The sequence below is a fragment of the Chlorocebus sabaeus genome, chromosome 16 (genome assembly GCF_047675955.1).
Source record: "Chlorocebus sabaeus isolate Y175 chromosome 16, mChlSab1.0.hap1, whole genome shotgun sequence".
Taxonomy (NCBI): domain Eukaryota; kingdom Metazoa; phylum Chordata; class Mammalia; order Primates; family Cercopithecidae; genus Chlorocebus; species Chlorocebus sabaeus.
This window is the reverse complement of record NC_132919.1, coordinates 30,963,567-30,985,308: the sequence shown is the minus strand read 5'-3', so window position 1 is coordinate 30,985,308 and position 21,742 is coordinate 30,963,567. Positions and strand designations below refer to the sequence as shown.

Genomic DNA, 21,742 nt, shown 5'->3' with positions numbered 1-21,742 from the left:
CCACGGACACCAGTCCATATTATAGGTGGAAGAATAAAACAGTATCAGCTCAGGCACTGTCTAGGGGCAAATGGCAGACTGAGAAAGAATGGCTTACATTTACTAAACAGTTTTCAGGTCACACTGACAAGTGACAGAGGCAAAAAATCTGCACATACAAAAAAAGAAAGTAGCACAATCGCCGGAAGCGGTGGCTCACGCCTATAATCCCAGCACATTGGGAGGTCGAGGCGGGCAGATCTCGAGGTCAGGAGCTTGAGACCGCCCTGGCTAACACAGTGAAACCCCATCTGTACTAAAAATACAAAAAATTAGCTGGGCGTGGTGGTGGGCGCCTGTAGTCCCAGCTACTGGGGAGGCTGAGGCAGGAGAATGGCGTGAACCCGGGAGGCGGAACTTGCAGTGAGCCAAGATCGCGCCACTGCACTCCAGCCTGGGCGACAGAGCGAGACTCCATCTCAAAAAAAAAGAAAGTAGCACAACCCACAACCCAATAAAGAATAGACTTTCAAATAGTCATAACAGCCTATGCTTATTGAGCACTGACTACTCACCAGGCACTATTTTAAGTGTTGTTTATGTATTATAAACTCCATTAATCCTCATAACACCACAAGGTAAGCACCATTATTATCCCCATTTTACAGCTAAGAAAACTAAGGCACAGAGGAGTTAGGAAGCTTGCCCAAGTTTACACAGTTCTTTTTTTCTTTTTCTTTTGAGACAGTCTCTCGCTCTGTCACCCAGGCTGCAGTGCAATGGTGCGATCTCAGCTCACTGCAACATCTGCCTCCCAGGTTCAGGCGATTCTCCTGCCTCAGCCTCCTAAGTAGCTGGGATTACAGACGTGCGCCACCACACCTGGCTAATTTTTTGTATTTTTAGTAGAGATGGGGTTTCATCATGTTGGCCAGGCTGGTCTGGAACTCCTGACCTCGTGATCCGCCCACCTCGGCCTTCCAAAGTGCTGGAATTACAGGCATGAGCCGCAGCGCCCCACCTGCGCAGCTCCTAAGAGTGGGACCAGGACTTGAAAACAGGCAGTCTGAGTCCAGAGCTTGTTCTCAACTACTCTGCTTTTATAACTCAAGAAACAGACAACATTTTAGGCAACTGCTTTTTACTTTCAAGGAAATGTAAGAGAATAGAAATGTATTGGCCATACACCTTTTCTTGAAAGCTACTGGGTGCGGGGTGGTGGGGGAGAACTCAGATCCAACATGGAAGAGTAATTTAAAAAGTCCCAGGATAGAGAACTGTTCAGTGGATACAGGGAATATCAAAGAAAAAGATTCAGTTAATGTGCTCAACGAGTAAAAAAATTACTGCTAATCATTTGATGGGTCTGTAAGAGCATTTGGCAAAAATTAGCAGTAGGTTTATAGTAAATAAAGCAAATTTTTAAAACAAGGCAGTTACAAATGATAGGTAAAAACAAATACAATAAAGAAAGAACATTCATACTTCTTAGCACAGCAATGAACCAAATATATGCGTAATATATAACACAATGCAATATAACATATACATATCATATGTAAATTATTCAATGTATAATAGAGTTAATATATGTAATGTGAACATACTTTATCATTGGGAAGATAGACAAGAAGAAAGAATGATGGTGGGAGAGCTAAGTCTCCATCTTGTGTGATTTGGATAGTATCTAAAAGGATCAACCAAGAAATCATAGTATATGTAGTTTTTTTGGGGGGGTATCTTTTGCGGGGGGCAGTCAGGGTCTCACTTCCATCACCCAGGCTGGAGTACAGTGGTGCAGTCTTGGCTCACTATAGCCTCAACTTCCTGAACTCAGGCAATCCTCCCACCTAAGTCTGCTGAGTAGCTGGGACTACAGGTGCACACCACCACACCCAGCTAATTTTTCTGTATTTTTAGTGGAGACAGGGTTTCGCCATGTTGCCCAGGCTGGTTTCGAACTCCTCGGCTCAAGTGATCCTCCCACCTCAACCTCCCAAAATGCTAGGATTACAGGCATGAGCCACCGCACCTAGCCATAATATTTATAAATATGACAGTAAATATGGAAGAAGCATCTAAAATAGTTTGTATGGAGGTAATAGTTCTACTGGAGGTAAGGAGGTGGGTTTAGAAGGGTGAAGAGAAGGGCTACTGTGTTGTTTATATGCATTTTTGTGCTGTTTGGTTTTTTCAACTATTAAAAACCTAAATAAGCCAACACAGATGAAATTATAAAGGTTGTCAAAAAAAGACCCCCTTGATAAAGTAGGTTTCTTGTAAAAGAAATAAACTACCGCTTAAAAAGTACTTATAAAATGTTTTTTTCAATTTGCTAAAGAATCTAACCAAAAAAATTCTAATAGGAAGCTCTATAAAACACTTCTTGAAAATTAAAGATTGATATCCTATATAGATGTGGCTCCAAGGAGTCTTAAATTCCTCCCAATTAAAAAAAAAAAAAAAAAGCAACAAACAGTAGGAAACTTAAAAATGTGTTTTGTCTAAGAAACTAAATCACATACTTTCACCCTGTAATTGTATTTTTTTGGTTTTTCAAGATACTAAAGAAGGGAGCTTTATTTTTGCACTTGGGTGGAGGCGTAACAAAGCCATCTGTACAGTGGATTTGGCTACAAGGAAGGGAGCCATTTTGACTAAAAAGGGCTGCTGTACTGACGCCACATGAGATGACGAGTTAGTTTTTATTGCTTCATTGTCTTTAAACATTCTATTTATATGTGGACTCTAGATTACCACCACAAATTGCCCATGTGTCATGTTTCCCTTAAATATTATGGTTTTTCTTGACCCACTGGGGTCCCTTGATGATCTTCTTGCACGTAGTGTGCAAACAAATCTATATTGTGCAGCAGGCTGAAAAGGGAGAACACTGCAAGCACATGGTGTACTTTAGGAGTCCGCATGAGGACAAACCTAAAACAACTGAGTCAAATGAGGCACTGCGCAAGTTTTGCTGAGAGGAATTGGTGGGCACAGATGGGGATTTTTAAGAAGAAATGAAAGAAACCTGAGGGAGTCTGCAGAACCCATACTATGGGCTTTGAACTACAGGTTGAAAATCTTGGCTCTGAAAGGCCGGGGACTAGGGAGGGAAATAATACAATCAACCTAAGAGTTGGAACAGTTATTTAAGTAGCAGCAAACAATATACTGGGGCATGATGGCTATGTGTACAAGGAGTTCATCGAAGAAAGCAACTAGGGTTGTTTAGCATCTTGGAGACTGGTAGCAGAAAGGGGTTTTACACTTCCATATTGTGGAAGAAGGAGTAAAGTGGTGGTGGAGAGGATATATAGGGGAAGAGCCAGTGATTAAGTGAAGATCACACCAAATTTGTTTTTGCTTGAGAAGCTGAGAAATATGGGCACCTGACAAAGGTCCTGAAAAAAGTAAGTATCTCTGACTTTGCCATGCTTGGATGAAGTTGGCATTGAGACGTTTATAGTGTCATTGATTTCTGAGCACTGAAAAACTTTTAACAAAGTTTCACATGATATTAGTACGTAATCTGATTTACCCTTTCTCCATGAATCCTTGAGAGTTTATGTAGTGCCACGCGAGAGTAGGTGCACAGGCTGTGTGTAAATCAGTTTGTAAATCCAAAGTGGCGTTACACCAGTGGCCAGCATGTATAATCTATGTAAAGTTAGGTTTCACAAGAAAACTATAGATGCTTATGGCATGATGTTCTGACTCATCTCACTTCCCTTCAGCATTCCTAAAATATTTATCCAAAGATATTTGCATTTTGGCTTTCTTCTTTTCATAACAGTAAAGTTAAAACAGGACTCAGCTTCAGGCTCAGCACACACTTCAGTGTAGAATAATGAGCAGCTAGACAGCTGAAACAAAATGACTGACGTGACTCCCCACGCCATCTGTTGGTGGCAGGTGGAACTGACATGCTTTGGCTCTGGCCGATTTTGTGCACACTTGCAAGTTGCCTGGTTGAGTTTGTAAGTAGAGGAGCTGCTATAATGTCAAAGCCATCCACAACTCAGCCAGCCAACAGTATTTTCCTTTTTCTTTCTCTATTGTGAAGGTGTGGCGGGGCACCCTGGCCCGCATGCGGTACAAAAGAACCAAGGCAGCTCTGACTATAATCAGGTACTACCGGCGCTACAAAGTGAAGTCATACATCCACGAGGTGGCCAGACGCTTCCATGGCGTCAAGACCATGCGAGACTACGGGAAGCACGTGAAGTGGCCAAGCCCTCCTAAAGTTCTTCGCCGTTTCGAAGAGGCCCTGCAGACGATTTTCAATAGGTAAGGACGTGTTGCTGTGTGCTGCATCCATTTATGGTGGCAGTTAATACTATGCAAAGTCACAAGTCTGAGACCGTGATATTGGCTCAGCTATTTGCTGTTATGACATTTACCTTTACCTTATGTTTTCAGTTTTGTAGATTTGGCTTTCAAAGAATATCTGCTTACCCCTCAAAATAAAGGAACTGTCAATTTGTTTTTCCGGTAGCAGCTGACAGCAATGTGCCACAACCCCTGGACACAAGCTATAGTTAAGATAAGCTACTAGCATGCTGTTTCTACTTTCTTTTATTAGCTAAAAATAAAACCACCACACATAACTCAAACTAGAAAATCCATTAATCCTTTCAAAGCAGTGCTTCTCAATTCTGCTGCACCTTAGAATAACGAGGAGTTTAGGAAATATGCCAGCACCCAGGTTCTACCGCCAGAGAGTCCTGTTTAATGGTGCTGGGGGGGTGGGGCCCAGGCAGAGGTCCTTTTTTAAAGTTTCCCACGTGATTTTAAAGTGCAGCCAAAGGGGAAAATAACTGTTTTTAGAGCGAGCTGTCTTTTAAATAAATAAAAACCCATGTAAAATTTGGTACCTTTCCAACTGGTCTTTATTTTTTTATAACCTGCCCTGGATCTGAGTGTGTAGTTATTTTCTCCTCGCTTTTTGAGCTTATTTATTGCCAGTATACACCAGATATATTTAGTTCTGTCTTAGATACAGCCATCTAGTCCCATAAACTAAGCTGCTACTTCTCAAATAGTCATTTTATCATGATACTCCGTAAAGAACACTTTCAACTAATTGATATGCTGAATGTACAAGAACTAATGTATAATTTTGTGCTAAATCAGATTTTACCTTCTTTAGATTTTGCTCTAAATATAATTGATGGAAGGTATCAAAAGATAAAGAAAAATTCATGGAAGAAAACTCTTTAATATATATCTCATATGCTTTTTTTAAAAAAAGAAATAATTGCTCATAAGAAGAAAAAAGTACAGAATTATTGAAAACAAAAGTACCTCAACCTTCAGTTCTCAGATATAGTACTATAAATAATTAGTTTTTAATCTTGGCAGGCTTTTTACATAGGCACATATGATATGGGCATTTTTTTCCTCTTTTTTATACAAGCAAGATTATATGTAGGCTATATGACTTTACTTAAAAATAAGTCTTGAAGATCTGTCCATGGCAATAAAGATCTGTGTAAGATTTTTAAGAGCTGCAGGAGATTGTTATTGATTTTGATTAGATTGCACTACAGCCTATACAGTCTTCTTTTTAGATTTTGAGGTTTTACTTGTGGCCTAGAATTTATTGATTTGTACAAAATTCAATGTACTTATTCAGCAAATACTTATTGAATGCCTGTTGTGTTACAGGCACTGACCTAAGTTTCGGGGATATGGTGACAAACAAGAAAGATGTGAAAGACAGTCCCAGTCTTCCCAGGTCTTGTAGTCAATGGCATTTGACAATAACAGGTCTGCTACATTTGTTCTGTATATGCACACATGCGTGCACACATGCACACTCTCAGGCACACACACACTGAATCTTACCAGTTGTGTCCATCTAGTCCAGGGGTCTGCGAACTTCTTCTGAAAGGGCCAGATATTAAGTATTTTAGGCTTTGTAGGCTACAGATGGTCTCTGTCACATATTCTTCATTGTTTTGTTTTGGTTTTGTTAAATATGTAAAAATATAAAAACTATTCTTAGCTTGTGGGCAGTACCAAAACAGACCATTGGCCAGATTTGGCATAGGCTGTAGTTTGCCAACCCCTGATCTAGTCACCATCAGGAATTTTTTGATCTGTGGAATACAGAGAGAGAGATATTAAAGAATTCTATTGTGATCGTAGCATTCTTATGTTTGTTTTTCTAACATCTCAGTGTGCATCTAATCATGTTTAAGTTCACTCCTGTTCTTCACAGTAATTCTTTTTAACTGAGCCTTCTCCATGTCCAGCTTTGTCCCCTTTTCATGTCATTGAGGCTGGTGATTTTTATGGCTGCAGCTGTTGTTGGCTACACGTATTTATAGACAGCAGTTTGCTTGATTAGGATGAGAAGCATGGGTGACTTTCTCCATGGTTGTGTAGGTCAGGTCCTGACTCCCCCAGTGTGCTTCTGTGGCCTTTGGAGTCAGTCAGGGACAGACCTTGTCCTGAGCCACTGTGGGCAGTGAAGACAGGACAGGCTGACCAGGTTTGTAGACTGGAAACAGACCAGTAGACAGAGCAAAGATGTCTCTCCACTAGTCATGAAATTTGGAGACCAAGGGCTGATTCGAGAAGTTGCTTAGGAAGCCACTGAGTATTGTAAGACCCACCTGGCACAGGGTCCTTGACTTTGACCACCAACTGCTCTAAGCCTGTCACTCTTCTAGTCTCTTCTGGAATGATCTTAGGACAGTCTGTCTTGTTGGAGTGTTGGTTGTCCATAGGAAGTAAAAAAGAGGATTCCACTGTTCTATTGAGCCGTTACTTCTTCACGGTTGTTGCTTTGGCAGCCTACTATCTCCTACATGTGACCTGCCTCACTGCAGCCAGTCATTCCATGTGCAGGGAACAGGCACAGCTCTCATCTTAAAATCCTTCACCTCCTGCCCTTGCTACCAGTCCCTGCCACTTCAGGCTTCAGGATTCTCATCTATGCCTGAGGGATTCTCTCCTTCCACTGAGTGCTCTGCCCTGAGTTAGCCACTTCCCCATCAGCTGGATCCCATCTGCTTCGTATCTTCAGAAAGTCATTACACTTTCTACGTCATTGACATCATTCCCATTTTCTGGTGTTGTTATAAATTTTTCCTTATTTTTATATTTATTTGGTTATTTCACTGGGAATTTTCCATTTTAGTTAAATCTCATTCTATGGAAACAAGTTTGAGAACAACTGGCCTTGATTATTCATCTGATTAAAAGGAAGTTCTCGGTTTGCTTCCAGCCTCCCTGCTTCAAGCTCCTGTGTCAGAAAAGAGGATATAAGCATCGTGTAGAGAGCTAGGATGCTGCCAAGAGCATAAGAGAACTTGTACCTGTTTCTTCCCAATCAGGAACAGGTTATTTTTGGTTTAAGCTTTCAGTTGCTTAGCCAAAAAATCTTGGAGTTGTCCTTAAATCCTCTCTGGCCCCCAGATCTAATCCATTGTCAAATTCTATTTGTTCTTTCTTCAGAAATATCCAGAACCAACACTTATCTCCACCTCCACCTCCACCTCCCTGATCCAAGCCACCTTGCTGTAGCACGTGTGTTACGGAAATAGCCATCTAACAGGTCTTCCTGTTCCCAGCCTACAGCAACCGCAATGATCCTTTTAAAGCATGAGTCGGGTCATGTCCTGTCTTTATTCCAAATCTTCCAATGGTTTCTCATCTCATTCAGAGGAAAGACCAAAGTCCTGATCATGGTCTCTTGGCTCTGTGGATTCTGACCCTGACTCTCCCAGCTCCTTACACTGCTCCTCTAATGCACCAAGCAAGCTCACATCCCAGAGCCTTTGCACTTGCTGTGTTCTCTTCTCTTCCTGGAACACTCTGGCTCAGGTCTCCATATGACCAGCTCCCTCACGTCCTGTAGGTCTCTGCTCATCTATCCTTATCAGTGGTGCCTGCCCAGACCACCCCATATAAACCACCCTATATAAACCACACCTACTCCTCCTTCCCTCTTGCACACTCCCTGTCCTCCTTGCTTTACCTTCACCATCCTACATACTATATGTCTACTCATATATTTGCTGTCTGTCACTCCTCTCCAGAACGCAAGTGCCTAGCAGAAAGGACCTTTGTTTAACTTATTACTGTGACCCCACTGCCTAGAACAGCACCGGGAGTTTAGCAGGCACCTAGAAAACCTTCGTCGAATGAATGAATGATGAATCCAATTTTCTATGCCCTAAATATAAATATTATGAGAGCCCATGTATCACTAAGTTCTAGTTGCTTTCAAAACACACAAACACCAAAGCAAGTTTTAGAAAAGATCTGTCTACATAAAATGATATGTATTTTAGCAACTTCTGTGTGTATTTTGGAGGCATTTTACTTTTTTTAGCATGCCAGTACTTTGATTTCATTCTACTTAATGACAGCTTCAGTTATTTTTGAGAATGCATGGAGCCCAGGCATGGTGGCTCATGCCTGTAATCCCAGCACTTTGGGAGGCCAAGGCAGGCAGATCACTTGAGGTCAGGAGTTCAGGACCAGCCTGGCCAACATGGCAAAACCCCGTCTCTTGTAAAAATACAAAAATTAACCAGGCATGGTGGTGCATACCTGTAATCCCAGCTACTCAGGAGGCTGAGGCAGGAGAATCACTTGAACCCGGGAGGCAGAGGTTGCAGTGAGCTGAGATCATGCCATGCACTCCAGCCTGGGAGACAGAGGGAGACTCAAAAAAAAAAGAGAGAGAGAATCCATGTGATTGCATTTCTAAAGTCTAAACATGTTGTCTATTTACTTGTAGATGGAGAGCATCCCAGCTCATCAAGAGCATTCCTGCCTCAGACCTGCCCCAGGTCAGGGCAAAGGTTGCAGCCATGGAAATGCTGAAGGGTCAAAGGGCTGACCTCGGGCTCCAGAGGGCCTGGGAGGGCAACTATCTTGCTTCAGTAAGTCCAAAGGAACAAAGTGAAATCTACTCCTACTTCCTCTACAGAAAAAAGAAAAGAACATTTCTCCAGAGAATTTGCAGAAAGGATAAAACACCTTTAGAAACTAAATAATTTCTATGAGATACTAAAACGTTTTATTGCTTCTAAATGTACAGTATTTGATGTTTGTCCCATTTTAAAAAGGGTTCTCTGTGTTGTATCCATATATATTAAATACACTCTATAACCTGGCCTTTGACCACTTAAACCTTTGCTTATATCATTCAGTGACGATTTTTTAATTACTATCTTTATATTAATTATTCCCAGACCTACACTTTATCCTCTTTCCCATTCCTTATTTTACAATTTTTATAGGATCTTTGATGTTACAACAGCCGTTAGTAGCTTACCATCTGGGGTGAGGAGATAAAGAGCGCATGTGTGAAACTATATAAGGATAGTTATAAAGCAGTACACTGAAAGACTGCCTTTCCTTCTACAATGCTAAGCATAGTCATTTTGTCTTGTTTCCTTTTTCTTTCAGAAGCCAGATACACCTCAGACCTCAGGCACTTTTGTCCCTGTTGCTAATGAATTGAAACGGAAGGACAAATACATGAATGTCCTCTTTTCCTGTCATGTCCGTAAGGTAAGGCAAGCTTGAACCAGATGATCTTGGACAGGAAAGACTGATTCAGATGAAACTCACTTAAGTAAGCCTATAATAAAACATAACAGTAGGTACATAACTAGCTTTATCATCGGTGCACCAGACCTGTCTGTGCTGAGGCATTGTAGGAATGGCTGAGGTGACTACAACTTTACAGTTAGGCTATAAAGCCTTCTTTAGGGAAGTGATAACCATTTCTTTTTTTTTTTTTTTTTTGAGATGGAGTTTTACTCATGTTGTCCAGGCTGGAGAGCAATGGCGCAGTCTCGGCTCACCGCAACCTCCACTTCCCAGGTTCAAGTGATTCTCCTGTCTCAGCCTTCCAAGTAACTGGGATTACAGGCATGCACCACCACGTCTGGCTAATTTTGTATTTTTAGTAGAGACACAGTTTCACCATGTTGGTCAGGCTCATCTCAAACTCCTGATCTCAGGTGATTCACCTACCTCAGCCTCCAAAAGGGCTGGGATTCCAGGACTGAGTCACCATGCCCAGCCAATTTCTTTTTAAAACCAGAACTAAAAAAACACTAGATAGCAGGGACCTCTTTGAAGTCAGGGATTTGTATTTCACTGCATGTGTATCTTTCATAGCAGCTGTATGTATATCACTGCATGTGTATCTTTCACAGCAGCTGTATATCTGCTTTATATTTAATGGTCATTTAGTACTTTTTATACCTACATTATTTCTTTTTTTTTTTTTTGAGATGGAGTCTTGTTTTTCGCCCAGGCCGGACTGCCGCAGTGCAATCTTGGCTCACTGCAAGCTCCGCCTCCCAGGTTCACGCCATTCTCCTGCCTCAGCCTCCTGAGTAGCTGGGACTACAGGCGCCCGCCACCATATCTGGCTAATTTTTTGTATTTTTTAGTAGAAATAGGTTTTCACCGTGTTAGCCAGGATGGTCTCGCTCTCCTGACCTCGTGATCTGCCTTCCTCAGCCTCCCAGAGTGCTGGGATTACTGGCGTGAGCCACTGCGCCCGGCCTATACCTACATTATTTCCATAAAACAGGGTTTAGGAGAGGAAGAACTGAATTTTAAAAAAAAGGAATAGGGCATATTGGGATTTGGAAGGTGAGGGAAAAGTTACATGCTGTGAATGTATTTACTTGTCTCATGCAGGATACTTGGGCTGCTATTTACCTGAAGATGATAGCAGTTGGGCAAATGGAAGTTGGGAAATGGAAGGCAAAGGACATAGATAGTCTTAAAAAAGAAAACCTTAAAATACTTGTTTAGAAGAACACAGAAGAATTGAAATTATCATTAAAAGAGTATTTTGTAGAATTATCCAAATACGTTTTAAAATATTAAAGAAATTGTAATTTTTTAAAAATATTGACTTGGTTGATCCAAGAAGAGACAGTAACATAAATATGGCAATAGACAAAGGAGGAATTAAGAAAATTATCAAAGAATTACCTCATTACAAAGGCCCAAGTTTAGGTGATTTTACACGTGCTTCATTTCAGATCTTTTAAAAAATAGTAATTACAGTATTATTCAGATCAAAATAATGAAGTATGATTTTTCAGCTATAAAAATTTGGCAGTCTTTAAAGTATTGATAATAACCAATGTTTGTAAGGATATAAGGAGACGTTTTTGGTAGGAGTATAAGATATAGTCTAAAAATTTAGAGTGGACAATTTGGCAATATCTATCAAAATTTAAAATTCTCATACCACTTAATCTAAGAATTCCACAACTCATATTTACCCTACAAATATATCTGCACAGATACCCAGAGAGAAAGATCTACAGGTTTGTACATTGTAACAGCCAGAAAAACTGGAAAAAATGTGAATATTTATCAATAGGTAATTAGATTAATCAATTGTATATGTATACAGTAATATACAGTGATATTATTTAAATGAGCGAGAGGCCAGGCGTGGTGGCTCACGCCTATAATCCCAGCACTTTGGGAGGCTGAGGCAGGTGGATCACGAGGCCAAGAGATCAAGACCATCCTAGCCAACATGGTGAAACCCCGTCTCCACTAAAAATACAAAAAAAATTAGTTGGGTGTGGTGGCATGCACCTGTAGTCCCAGCTACTCAGGAGCCCGAGGCAGGAGAATTGCTTGAACGCAGGAGGCGGAAGTTGCAGTGAGCCGAGATCGTGCCACTGCACTCCAGCTGGGCAACAGAACAAGACTCCATCTCAAAAAAAGAAAAAAGTGGGAAAAAGATATATGTGGGGAGAAAAGGACAAAATATGTGAAACAGTGGTTTTCAAGACAGTGGACATCAAGCAAGGAAAGATAGTGTTCCCTGAAATATGAAGAAAAAAATGAGGTGATGAGCCCTGCAATTTACCAGTTTTCTGTCTTGAGAGACTTTCCAGTCCCAGGATGAGCAGGCAGGGAAGCCCAGGCAGAGCCCAGTAGACAAAGACAAAGCTTTTCAATAGTGAGAGAGCGACTAAGGCAGCTAGAATTTGCAGAGCAGAGTATCAGAGAGGAGAGAGTTGCACAGAGAGAAAACTCTGAAGATCTGTAGAAGGTTCACTTTGTTCATCTGAGTACTGATCAGCACATACATATGTGTGTATGAGGAAATAAGGCTGGGAAACAGCACCCCAAAAGGATTATAGGCAACAATACCCAGTACTCACACAGGGTTGCAAGTAGTGCCTGTTCACACCAGCCAGATTGGGAAACCTTGTGATTTATGAGGCACTGAATAGAGTACTGACAAGAGACTGCCTCAGTAGGGGGTTATAACTAGCCCTTGACAAAACACTGTTCTGATCCTACCTAATAAATCTTGAAAGCACAACCAGAGATGATCAAACTGTTCCCAAGTAACCTAACCAGAACAAAGCTCAAAAATGTTTATAGGAATACAAAAATATCCCGCTCACAGAAGGTAAAATTCACAACATATGACATCCACTCAAGTTTCTAAGCATACAAGAGACTACAGCTCATAAGGAGAGAAAAAAATTAATCATTCAAACTGACCCAGAACTGATATAGATTATAGAATTAACAGACAAGGTCATTAAAATAATTATTATGATTGTATTCCATATCTTCAAAAAGCTAGAGGAAAGATTGAACATGTTAAATAAACATATGGAAGATTTTTTTAATGACCTGCATGAAGTTGTAGAGATGAAAAATACAATTTCTGGGAGGAAAAAACATACTCAATGGGATTAACAGCAGATTAGTCTTTGCAGAAGAAAAACTAGTGAATTTGAAGATATAGCAATAAAAACTACCCAAAATTAAACACAGAGAGAAAAATAAAAGGCTAAAACAAAGCATCAGGAAGTTGTTAGATAACTTCCTGTGGCCTAATAGAGGAGCAGTTGAAGTCTCTGAGGGAGAGGAGAAGAGAGAAATAAACAATATTTTCTAAAATAATGGCTGATATTTCCCCAAAATGTGATGAAATGTTAAACGCATAGATCCAAGAAGCTCAACAAACACTAAACACAAGAAACATGAAGTAAACTATACTGAGGTAAATTGTGATTAAATTGCTCAATACCAGTAATAAAGAGAAAAAAGACACGGAGCAACAAGGAAAGGATGCATCCAATTTCTTGTCAGAAGCAATGCAAGTAAGGAAACACTGGAGTACTTTAAAGTACTGGTGAAAAAACAACAACAACTTAGAATTCTATACCCAGCAAATATATCTTTCAGAAACCAAAGTGAAATAAAGACTTTTTCAGACATATCTGAAGATAAACACTATAGGAAATATTAAAGGAAGTCATCTAGACAGAAGGAAAATTATACCACATGAAAATGTGGACATGCACCAAAGAATGAAGAGCAAGGGAAGTGGTAGCTACATAGACAAATACATGTCTTTTCTTACTTAAATGTCTTTAAAAGATAATTGACTGTATACCAATATTTATGGCAGCATTATTCATAATAACCAACAGGTGAAAGCAATTGAAGTATCCATCGATGGATGAATGAATAAAGAAAATGTGGTATAGACCAGGCATGGTGGCTCACGCCTGTAATCCCAACACTTTGGGAGGCCGAGGCGGGTGGATCACTTGAGGCCAGGAGTTCGAGACCAGCCTGGCCAACATGGTGAAACCCCATCTGTACCAAAAATACAAAAATTAGCCAGACGTGGTGGTACGGGCCTGCAGTCTCAGCTGCTCGGGAAGCTGTGGCATGAGAATCACTTGAACCCAGCGGGTGGAGGTTGCAGTGAACTGAGATCACACCACTGCACTCTAGCCTGAGCAACAGAGTAAGACTCTGTCTCAAAAAAAAAAAAAGAAAAAGAAAAAGAAAATGTGGTATAGCCATACAATGGATAAAAAGCCATAAATACATGCCACAACCAAGGTGAACCTTGATATTATACTAAGAGAAATAACCAGATACAAATGGATAAATATTGTATGATCCCACTTCTATAAGGTACCTAGAATGATCTGATTCTCAGAGACAGAAAATAGAATGGTAGTTCTAGGGGTTGGGGAAAGAGAGGACTGGGGAGTTATTGTTTAATGGGTATAGAGCTTCAGTTTGGAATGTTAAAAGTTCTTGAGATAAATAGTGGTGATGGCTGCACAACAATGTGAATGTGCTTAATGCCAATGAAGCATTGACCTATACACTTAAAAATGATCCAAATTGAGAATTTTGTTATGTGTATTTTGCCAGAATTTTTTAAATGAAAAATCAAAATTGGCTACTTAAACGGAAACAATGATAAAGTAGCGTAGAGTTTATAATATATGTAGAAGTAAAATTTATGATAACAATAGCACAAAGATGGGGGAAATGGAAATATACTATTGTATGGTTTTTATACCATAAAGTGATATAATGTCAGTGAGTGACTGTGGTATGTTATAAATGTATTCTGCAAATCCTAGAAGAACCACTAAAATGGCAATACAAAAAGTTATAACTAATAAACCAACAAAGGAGAGAAATGAAATTATTTTTTAAAAATCTCAATGCAAAAGAAAGCAGAGAAATGTGGAAAAGGGAACAAAGAGCAAATGGGACAAATAGAAAACAAATTGAAAATGATAAATTTAAACCTAACGGTACTGATAATCACATTAAATGTCAATGGTCTAAACACACCGCAATTAAAAGGCAAAGATTATGGCTTCTTAGCATGTGGATGTGTGCACCAACCCCAAAGCTCTCCAAACCCCATAATTTTGAGTTTATGGCGGTTTTATTACACAGGCATGGTTGATGAAATCATTGGCTATGTGTAATTAACTTAATCTCCAGTCCCTCTCCCTTCCATGAAGCTTAAGGGGTGGGGCTGAAAATTCCAACCCTCTAATCATGCCTTGGTCTTTCTAGCAACCAGCCCCAATCCTGAAACTATCTAGGAGCTCCTAATCACCAGTTATCTGATTAGCAGATAGAAACTCTTATGTTGGGAATCTGGGACTAAGACTAAATAAATATCATAACAAAAGGTGATTCTATAACCTCTATCACTCATAAAATCACAGGAGTTTTGAGAGATTTGTGTCAGGAACTGGGATGATGAGCAAATATATATATATTTCTTATATCACAATCAGTGTTTGAACAGTATAAGGAAGAAGAAAGAGGTCAACTCAACGTGATAGAGGCTTGTTTTTTTGTTTTGTTTTTTTGAGACAGTCTTACTCTGTCACCCAGACTGGGGTGCCGTGGCACAATTTCGGCTCACTGCAACTCTGCCTCCTGGGTCAAGCGATTCTCTTGCCTCAGCCTCCCCAGTAGCTGGAATTACAGGTGCACACCACCATGCCTGGCTAATTTTTGTATTTTTAGTACAGACAGAGTTTCGCCATGTTGGCCAGGCTGGTCTCAAACTCCTGACCTCAAGTGATCTGCCCGTCTAGGCCTCCCAAAGTGCTGGGATTACAGGCATGAGCCACCTGCCCAGTCATCAGTGTGATAGAGGCTTTTTAACAAAATAGAGAGCAGCTGGTTACAGTTAGAATGAAATAAATGTCATCAAGGAAAGACTGCTGGCAGTATCTTGGGGTGGGCTACCACACTCCAGAGTTTAGTTCTGAACTCTGAGATTTAGAAACTCTATTTTATAAGTATACCTAGAGTTGATCAGACTATCAAGAAAAGACTTTTGCTAACCAGATTCACACACCCATGCAAGAAATGTATAAGCTATAATGTCAGTTTGTAAATATAACAAAGGAATGTACCATGTCAGTGAGTCCTCATATTCACTCTCTAGTATACTTTAGTACCAAGCGGCTGGGAAATCAAATTAGTAATCAGAGCAGTTGATCAAAGACAGTAGGATGGTTTTAAGAATTAGGTCATTTACTAAAGAAACCCTTGATGTCTCTATCTTTCCAGCAATGACAATTTTATGTCTGACAGAGAACATGTCTTTACCTGGGTCCTGCTGGATTAAAAACTGAAGCATTCTTATTCATGTCCCTGTATTTCCAAGTTCAAAGCAAAATACTCTTTGTTCACCCTGTAGCTTAAATACGACTTTAGAAACTGTTCAATCCCAAGGCTATGCCAAGGTAAACTTGATAGGATTTCAGTAAAGCCCTCTTCTTTATGCTTAGATTTTCTCTGAAACAGCCACTTTCCATTAACCACGTTATAAAATGTCCTTTGAGGTGAAAGACTTCTGTAAATAGCTACTTTCACCCATAATGTGTTTTCTCCTTGTCTGCCTCTCCAGATGATCTTTTATCTGTGGCCCCCGTGGTACTGACTAAACCTAAAGACAGAGATCACTTGTAGTGTTTAGGGAAAAACAAATGCTAGGCATTTTTTTCTTTGGTTGAAGATTTTAGTTTTGGATAATAGAAGAAACAAGATGAGGGTTTATCTAATGCTGAGTCTATAATCTAGTTTTTCTATTACTATATGAATTTAAGTGGAAGAAAAGAGTGCTTTTATGCCATAATTATAAGTCTGGAATTTCCATCTATATGTAGAATTTTTTTCCTTTGCCATTTTGATACAGCTAAATTAATGCAATCTAAGGCTTTTACTTTGTAACCTGATGTCCTTCCCACTCAATTCATATTTTGAGGATAATTTAAGCTGCTGAAACAGAAGGTAAAGATTTGCGATGTGTTCTCTTTAGAAATTACATTTTTTGCATATAAAAATGTAATAGTTCCAAACAGTGTTTTCATACAATTGCTGCTTTGAGGTTTTTGTTTGTTGTTTTTAGATTAACTTGGGAACATATAAAAAGCACATGGGACCTACTTGTTTCGACTCTGGAATGACCTTATGAAATTATGTAACGAGTTTTTAAAAATCATGTTCTTTTGCCCTACACTCATATGTTTTTCAACATGATTCCACAAAAGATGACGTGCATGACTTTTACTTATGATTGTTTCCTTTCTTTCATATATATATATATATATATATATATATATATATATATATATATATTTTTTTTTTTTTTTTTTTTTTTTTTTTACAGAGAGGGTCTTCTTCTGTTGCCTAGGCTGTCACTGCAGCCTCAAACTCCTGGGCTCAAGCAATGCTCTTGCCTCAGCCTCCCAAGTAGCTGGGATTAGCTATTATTCAGTGCCTATTTTAGATATTCTCTATGAACTCTAAGATTGATACAAGTGATAGTAAGTGTTCTTCAACACGGGTTTTACAGAACCAGTGTTCTATTGAATATTAGTAGGTGCTGAAAAAGGGTTTCATAGTTAAACGTATTTTCGAAATACTGGGTTAAACATGCTGTTTAAGTGCAGAATTCTCGGAGCCTTTAATATATTCGTGGGATGTGAATATCCCTAGTGGAGGTTGTGGTTTGCAGTATTTCTCAAACCAACTTATCCATGGAACCCTTACTTTCACAAAACCTCACATAAGGCTGGAACAGAACAGCTTAGAAAAATGCTGCTATAGAAGCTCTTCACTCACTCTTTTTCAAGTTTTCTGACAAGTGACAATCCTCTGTTGTAGCAAAAACTGTTGCTACGTAAAGTTATTTGACTAAGGGTAATAATTATTCCACCATATGGATTCTATCTTACTCTTAATTACAGACACCATTTTTGTCAAGTTGAAGATTGAAAAAATGTGCTTTGGTTATAAAGGAAATGCTTAGAGAATTGACTGATTTCTAAAACTATGGGGCAAAGGGGAGAAGATTGAATAAAATTCAAACTAAAATTTAAATTTTAGTTTGCTGTATCCTCCCTATAGCAATATATCCTGCTATGTTCCATCCTGCCAATCTTAATTTAGTTAGCTAAATAGCCTACCAAAGCTAACCAAGTTTTCAAATTGATCTCTAACTTCTTTGTTTGCATCTCGGAAATAAGAATTTGAAAGAGGGAATGGGGCATATGGATCACAACTATGCCTTCTCTTCTAGTTGAGGAGGGCGTTTTAAGTTTTTGTTTGTTTGGTTGGTTTGCATTCTTTTTCCTTCTAGTTACTGAAAAACATGACATCGTAGTGGTTCAAAAATTTTTAGTGCTAGGTACATTGATTAAAATAGTATCCAACTCTAACTGGATGTGGTGGCACGTGCTGGTAGTCCCAACAACTCACTGCGTGAGCCACTACACTCTATCTTGGGTGACAGAGTGAGACCCTCATCTTTTTAAAATACATATGTGTTTATTACCCAAGTCTAAGTAGCTAAGTACTTACTTATAAAATGTCCTGTGGTTAATTCTGCTCTTAGGAAAAGATTTACCTGAACATGTGAATCTTCTCTGAATTTACCTGAACATGAGCCTCTGTCTAATAAAGTAGCATTCTACACAGACACACACACACACACACACACACACACACACAATTTCTCCCAATCTCATTATCTAGTTTATTTTCTTTATATCATTATATGAAATTATTTTTACTTATTAGTTTCCTATCTGTCTCATCCCTATATACTAGTCTGAGATTCTTATTATAACCAAGGGCTTCATATTATTTCTTTGTATAATTGGGTTATTTGCCTTTTAGTAATTGATTTCTATTAGTTCTTTACATAGTCCAGATACAAGTCCCTTTTCAGATGTATGATTTTCAAAGTTTTTCTCCCATTCTCTGGATTTACCTTTTTACTTACTTGATGGTGTCTGAGTTACATATGTTCAGTCCTTTAATTCTGTGGTTTTCTTATTTTCCATATTCAATTGTAAAATTTCAGTTGCCAAATTCCACAAATCTGGACACAACTACTCCTTTTAAATCTTTATTGCATCCAGTAGAGTGGCCATACATGGTTCATATCTATTAAAGAATTTGTCTTCACAATCAGCCAACTTGATTTCATTATTGATGAGATACTATGGTTTACTGGTTTGTTCTCTTACAGGTAAATCGATTTAGTAAGGTGGAAGACAGAGCAATTTTTGTCACTGACCGTCACCTATATAAAATGGATCCCACTAAACAGTACAAGGTGATGAAGACTATCCCTCTATACAATGTAAGTCCTCTGTGCTTCTCTCTGGATAAAGATTCTTAACCTGGTGCTCATGGACCACTAATAGGTCAATAGACTGAAGCTCTTTGGAGCTTTAGGATGCCCATGAATTCCTGAAATTTTATGTGTCATATGTTTTGTAGAAATGTACAGTTTTCTAAAAGGAGGATCCAAAGTTTCCAAGAGATAAATGCAGACATTTTTTAAAGTGTAAGGACTACGGATTCTTTGTGATCTTTCTCTATTCCTGATCCACTGCTTAAATGCACTGGCGTTTAATGCATTTTCTTATTTGTTTTCATAAGGTTTGTTTTTATATGGAAATGGAATTAGGTAGAAAATCGGTAGGGGATTACTTGAAATATTACTTTTTCTCTTTTAAATGTAAAATGTATGCTGCTTCCAGAATTCTCTTCACCATATATTTGACGCATATTTAGTTGTTGATTGTGTGATCTCTGGTGTAAGTCCACTTTATTGTTTACTATAACCATATGGTTTTCTAATTTCATCATCATTTTTATTTGAAATATGAAATTTCATGGGGTATCTCCTTGAATCTCAATACGAGTTTATTTATTTGTTTGTTTGTTTGTTTGTAATTTGTCCGTCTTAACAGAGTCTACTTTACAAGTGACTGTTTATTCTGATTCTTCGGAAAGATCCTACCGGAATATGGGATCTTTTCATGTGTCAGGTGATTTTCCTCTGTTAGTTCTTGAAGAAGGAAGACTGTGTTTGTCTAATACTAGGAACTATGAGGAGTATTACTTAGAGATTATTTTAAATCCTTTTGGTTGCTGCAAGAGGCAATAGGAAACATATTGTTTTACAGTTTTATTTTGCTAAGTCAGGGGTCCTTTTAGGTATAAGGTACAAGGAAGACAAACTATTCCTGGCTTTGCTGAATGCTTTAGAATGATTTAGACTATGGGGTGGAGATCTGTCTTCACTATGCACCCTTCACCCAACCCCCTCATACACATACTTTTTTCCTTTCAATAGAAAGGCCAATAGATTGCAACTAAGGCTAAAATGATATCATAAGACATTCTTTTTTATTTTATTTTGTTTTATTTATTTTTTAGACAGTCTTACTCTGTCCCCCAGGCTGGAGTACAGTGGCACCATCTCAGCTCACTGCAACCTCCACCTCCCAGGTTCAAGTGATTCTTGTGCCTCTGCCTCCCGAGTAGCTGGGATTATAGGCGCACGCCACCATGCCCAGGTATTTTGTATTTTTATTAGAGATGGGGTTTCACCAAGTTGACCAGGCTGGTCTTAAACTCCTGGCCTCAAGTGATCCACCCACTGTGGTCTCCCAAAGTGCTGGGATTGCAGGCGTGAGCCACCACACCCAGCCCTAAAACTCTTGATTATATATAGTCTTCTTATATATAGACTTACAATCTTCTATTGCAGCCACAGTTTAAGCCTAATAACCCTCCAGTCTTGAAGTAGGAGATGAAGGTAGATAGGCAGGAAATCAAATTTTGTCAAAGTCTAAAGAAGTATGAAACCAAAAATATTAATTGTGGTATGTGTTTTGTTCCTTTTCCTTGCTTTCTATTAAGGGGAGATTCATCAGGCACATGATATAAATTCAATAAATAGTTAGACAGCTCTTGGAACCGAAGTTGTTTTCCCTTGTTCACGTTGACTGGTTTGTACTTATAGTCACTGTTTCCCTTTATCTTCATCATTATCATTGTTAATTGTTCTTAATAATATCATGACATCATAAAAACTAACAATGTTTAACTACTGTAGTAAAGGTAAAACGTCAATGGGATGGATACACCCTGTTGCAGATGCTGTCAGCACCCTGCCCGTACCATCTTGTATTCCCATACCATATTTGTGCATACCAGCCTAATTTCCAGCAGCCAGTGTCTTTGTCAAAAAGCTGCCCTCAGGCTGCCAGACCCACTTTGCCCTCACTCACAGAGGGCTGGAAGTGCCTACGCACTCGTTGTGTGATGGGTGTGGGGTATAAATACTCCATCTCCATCACTCATTGGCAAAGACAATTCCAGGCTGTTTCACACCATTTCCTAGAGCTTCCCTGCAGGAGTAAACTTGCCGACAGTGGTGGCTGCCTTCTCTCCCCACTCCCTTGCCAGTGTCCCTGAACCTCCCAAATCAACTCTGTATACTCATCAGCCTTTGTCTCAGGGTCTGCTTCTGGGTGGAACTAACTTCAGAAGGGCAGCCATCTTTTCAGAGGGAGCAAGTTCGATGTGATGGGGAACTTCTAACTAGACCTATCATTGTTTTTTAAGTCTGAAGCAAGTATGTCGAAATATTAAGTATGGATGATAGGGGCATGAGTATTTGTTATTATTTATACTTTTCTGTATGATTGAAATATTTTGAAATTAAAAACAAAGTTTAAGATATGATGATGCTAATAATAGTGTTGGAGAAGCTGGGAGGGGGTGAAGGAAAGTGATTTCAATTTTAACCATATTGAGTTTGAGGTTTTGGTGAAACTTACAAGTATACTCTCCGTAGATAGTTGGAAGCCTAATCGTAGAGAGGGGGAAATAATTCGTCACTTAAAATTTAAGAGTGGACCCATGTATAGTTGGAGGCTGAAATTATGAGTCAAGAGAGAGAAAGGGGGTGGATTATTGAAAAACATCCACAGTTAAATGGTGGGAAAAAGAGAATCACTGAAGGAAATGGAATAAAAAGGAAATTTCTTTATGGTTCTCCATTTTCTCATCTCTCTTTTAATGGACTAAATGAGCTCTAATTTCCCTTCAGTTCTATACTTTTTAAATTCTAGGAAAG

General features: G+C 39.1%; 1 protein-coding gene across 2 annotated transcripts in view; it reads left to right on the top strand.

Moving 5' to 3' along the window:
* Window positions 1-21,742, top strand: part of MYO1D (myosin ID) — a 376,912-nt gene that overhangs the window by 204,083 nt on the left and 151,087 nt on the right. For both annotated transcript variants that reach the window (XM_008010998.3, XM_073004844.1), the window contains exons 17-20: window positions 4,046-4,269; window positions 8,738-8,882; window positions 9,412-9,516; window positions 18,836-18,949. In XM_008010998.3, the coding sequence (XP_008009189.1) occupies window positions 4,046-4,269; window positions 8,738-8,882; window positions 9,412-9,516; window positions 18,836-18,949 (588 nt within the window). The remainder of the gene's footprint in view (window positions 1-4,045; window positions 4,270-8,737; window positions 8,883-9,411; window positions 9,517-18,835; window positions 18,950-21,742) is intronic.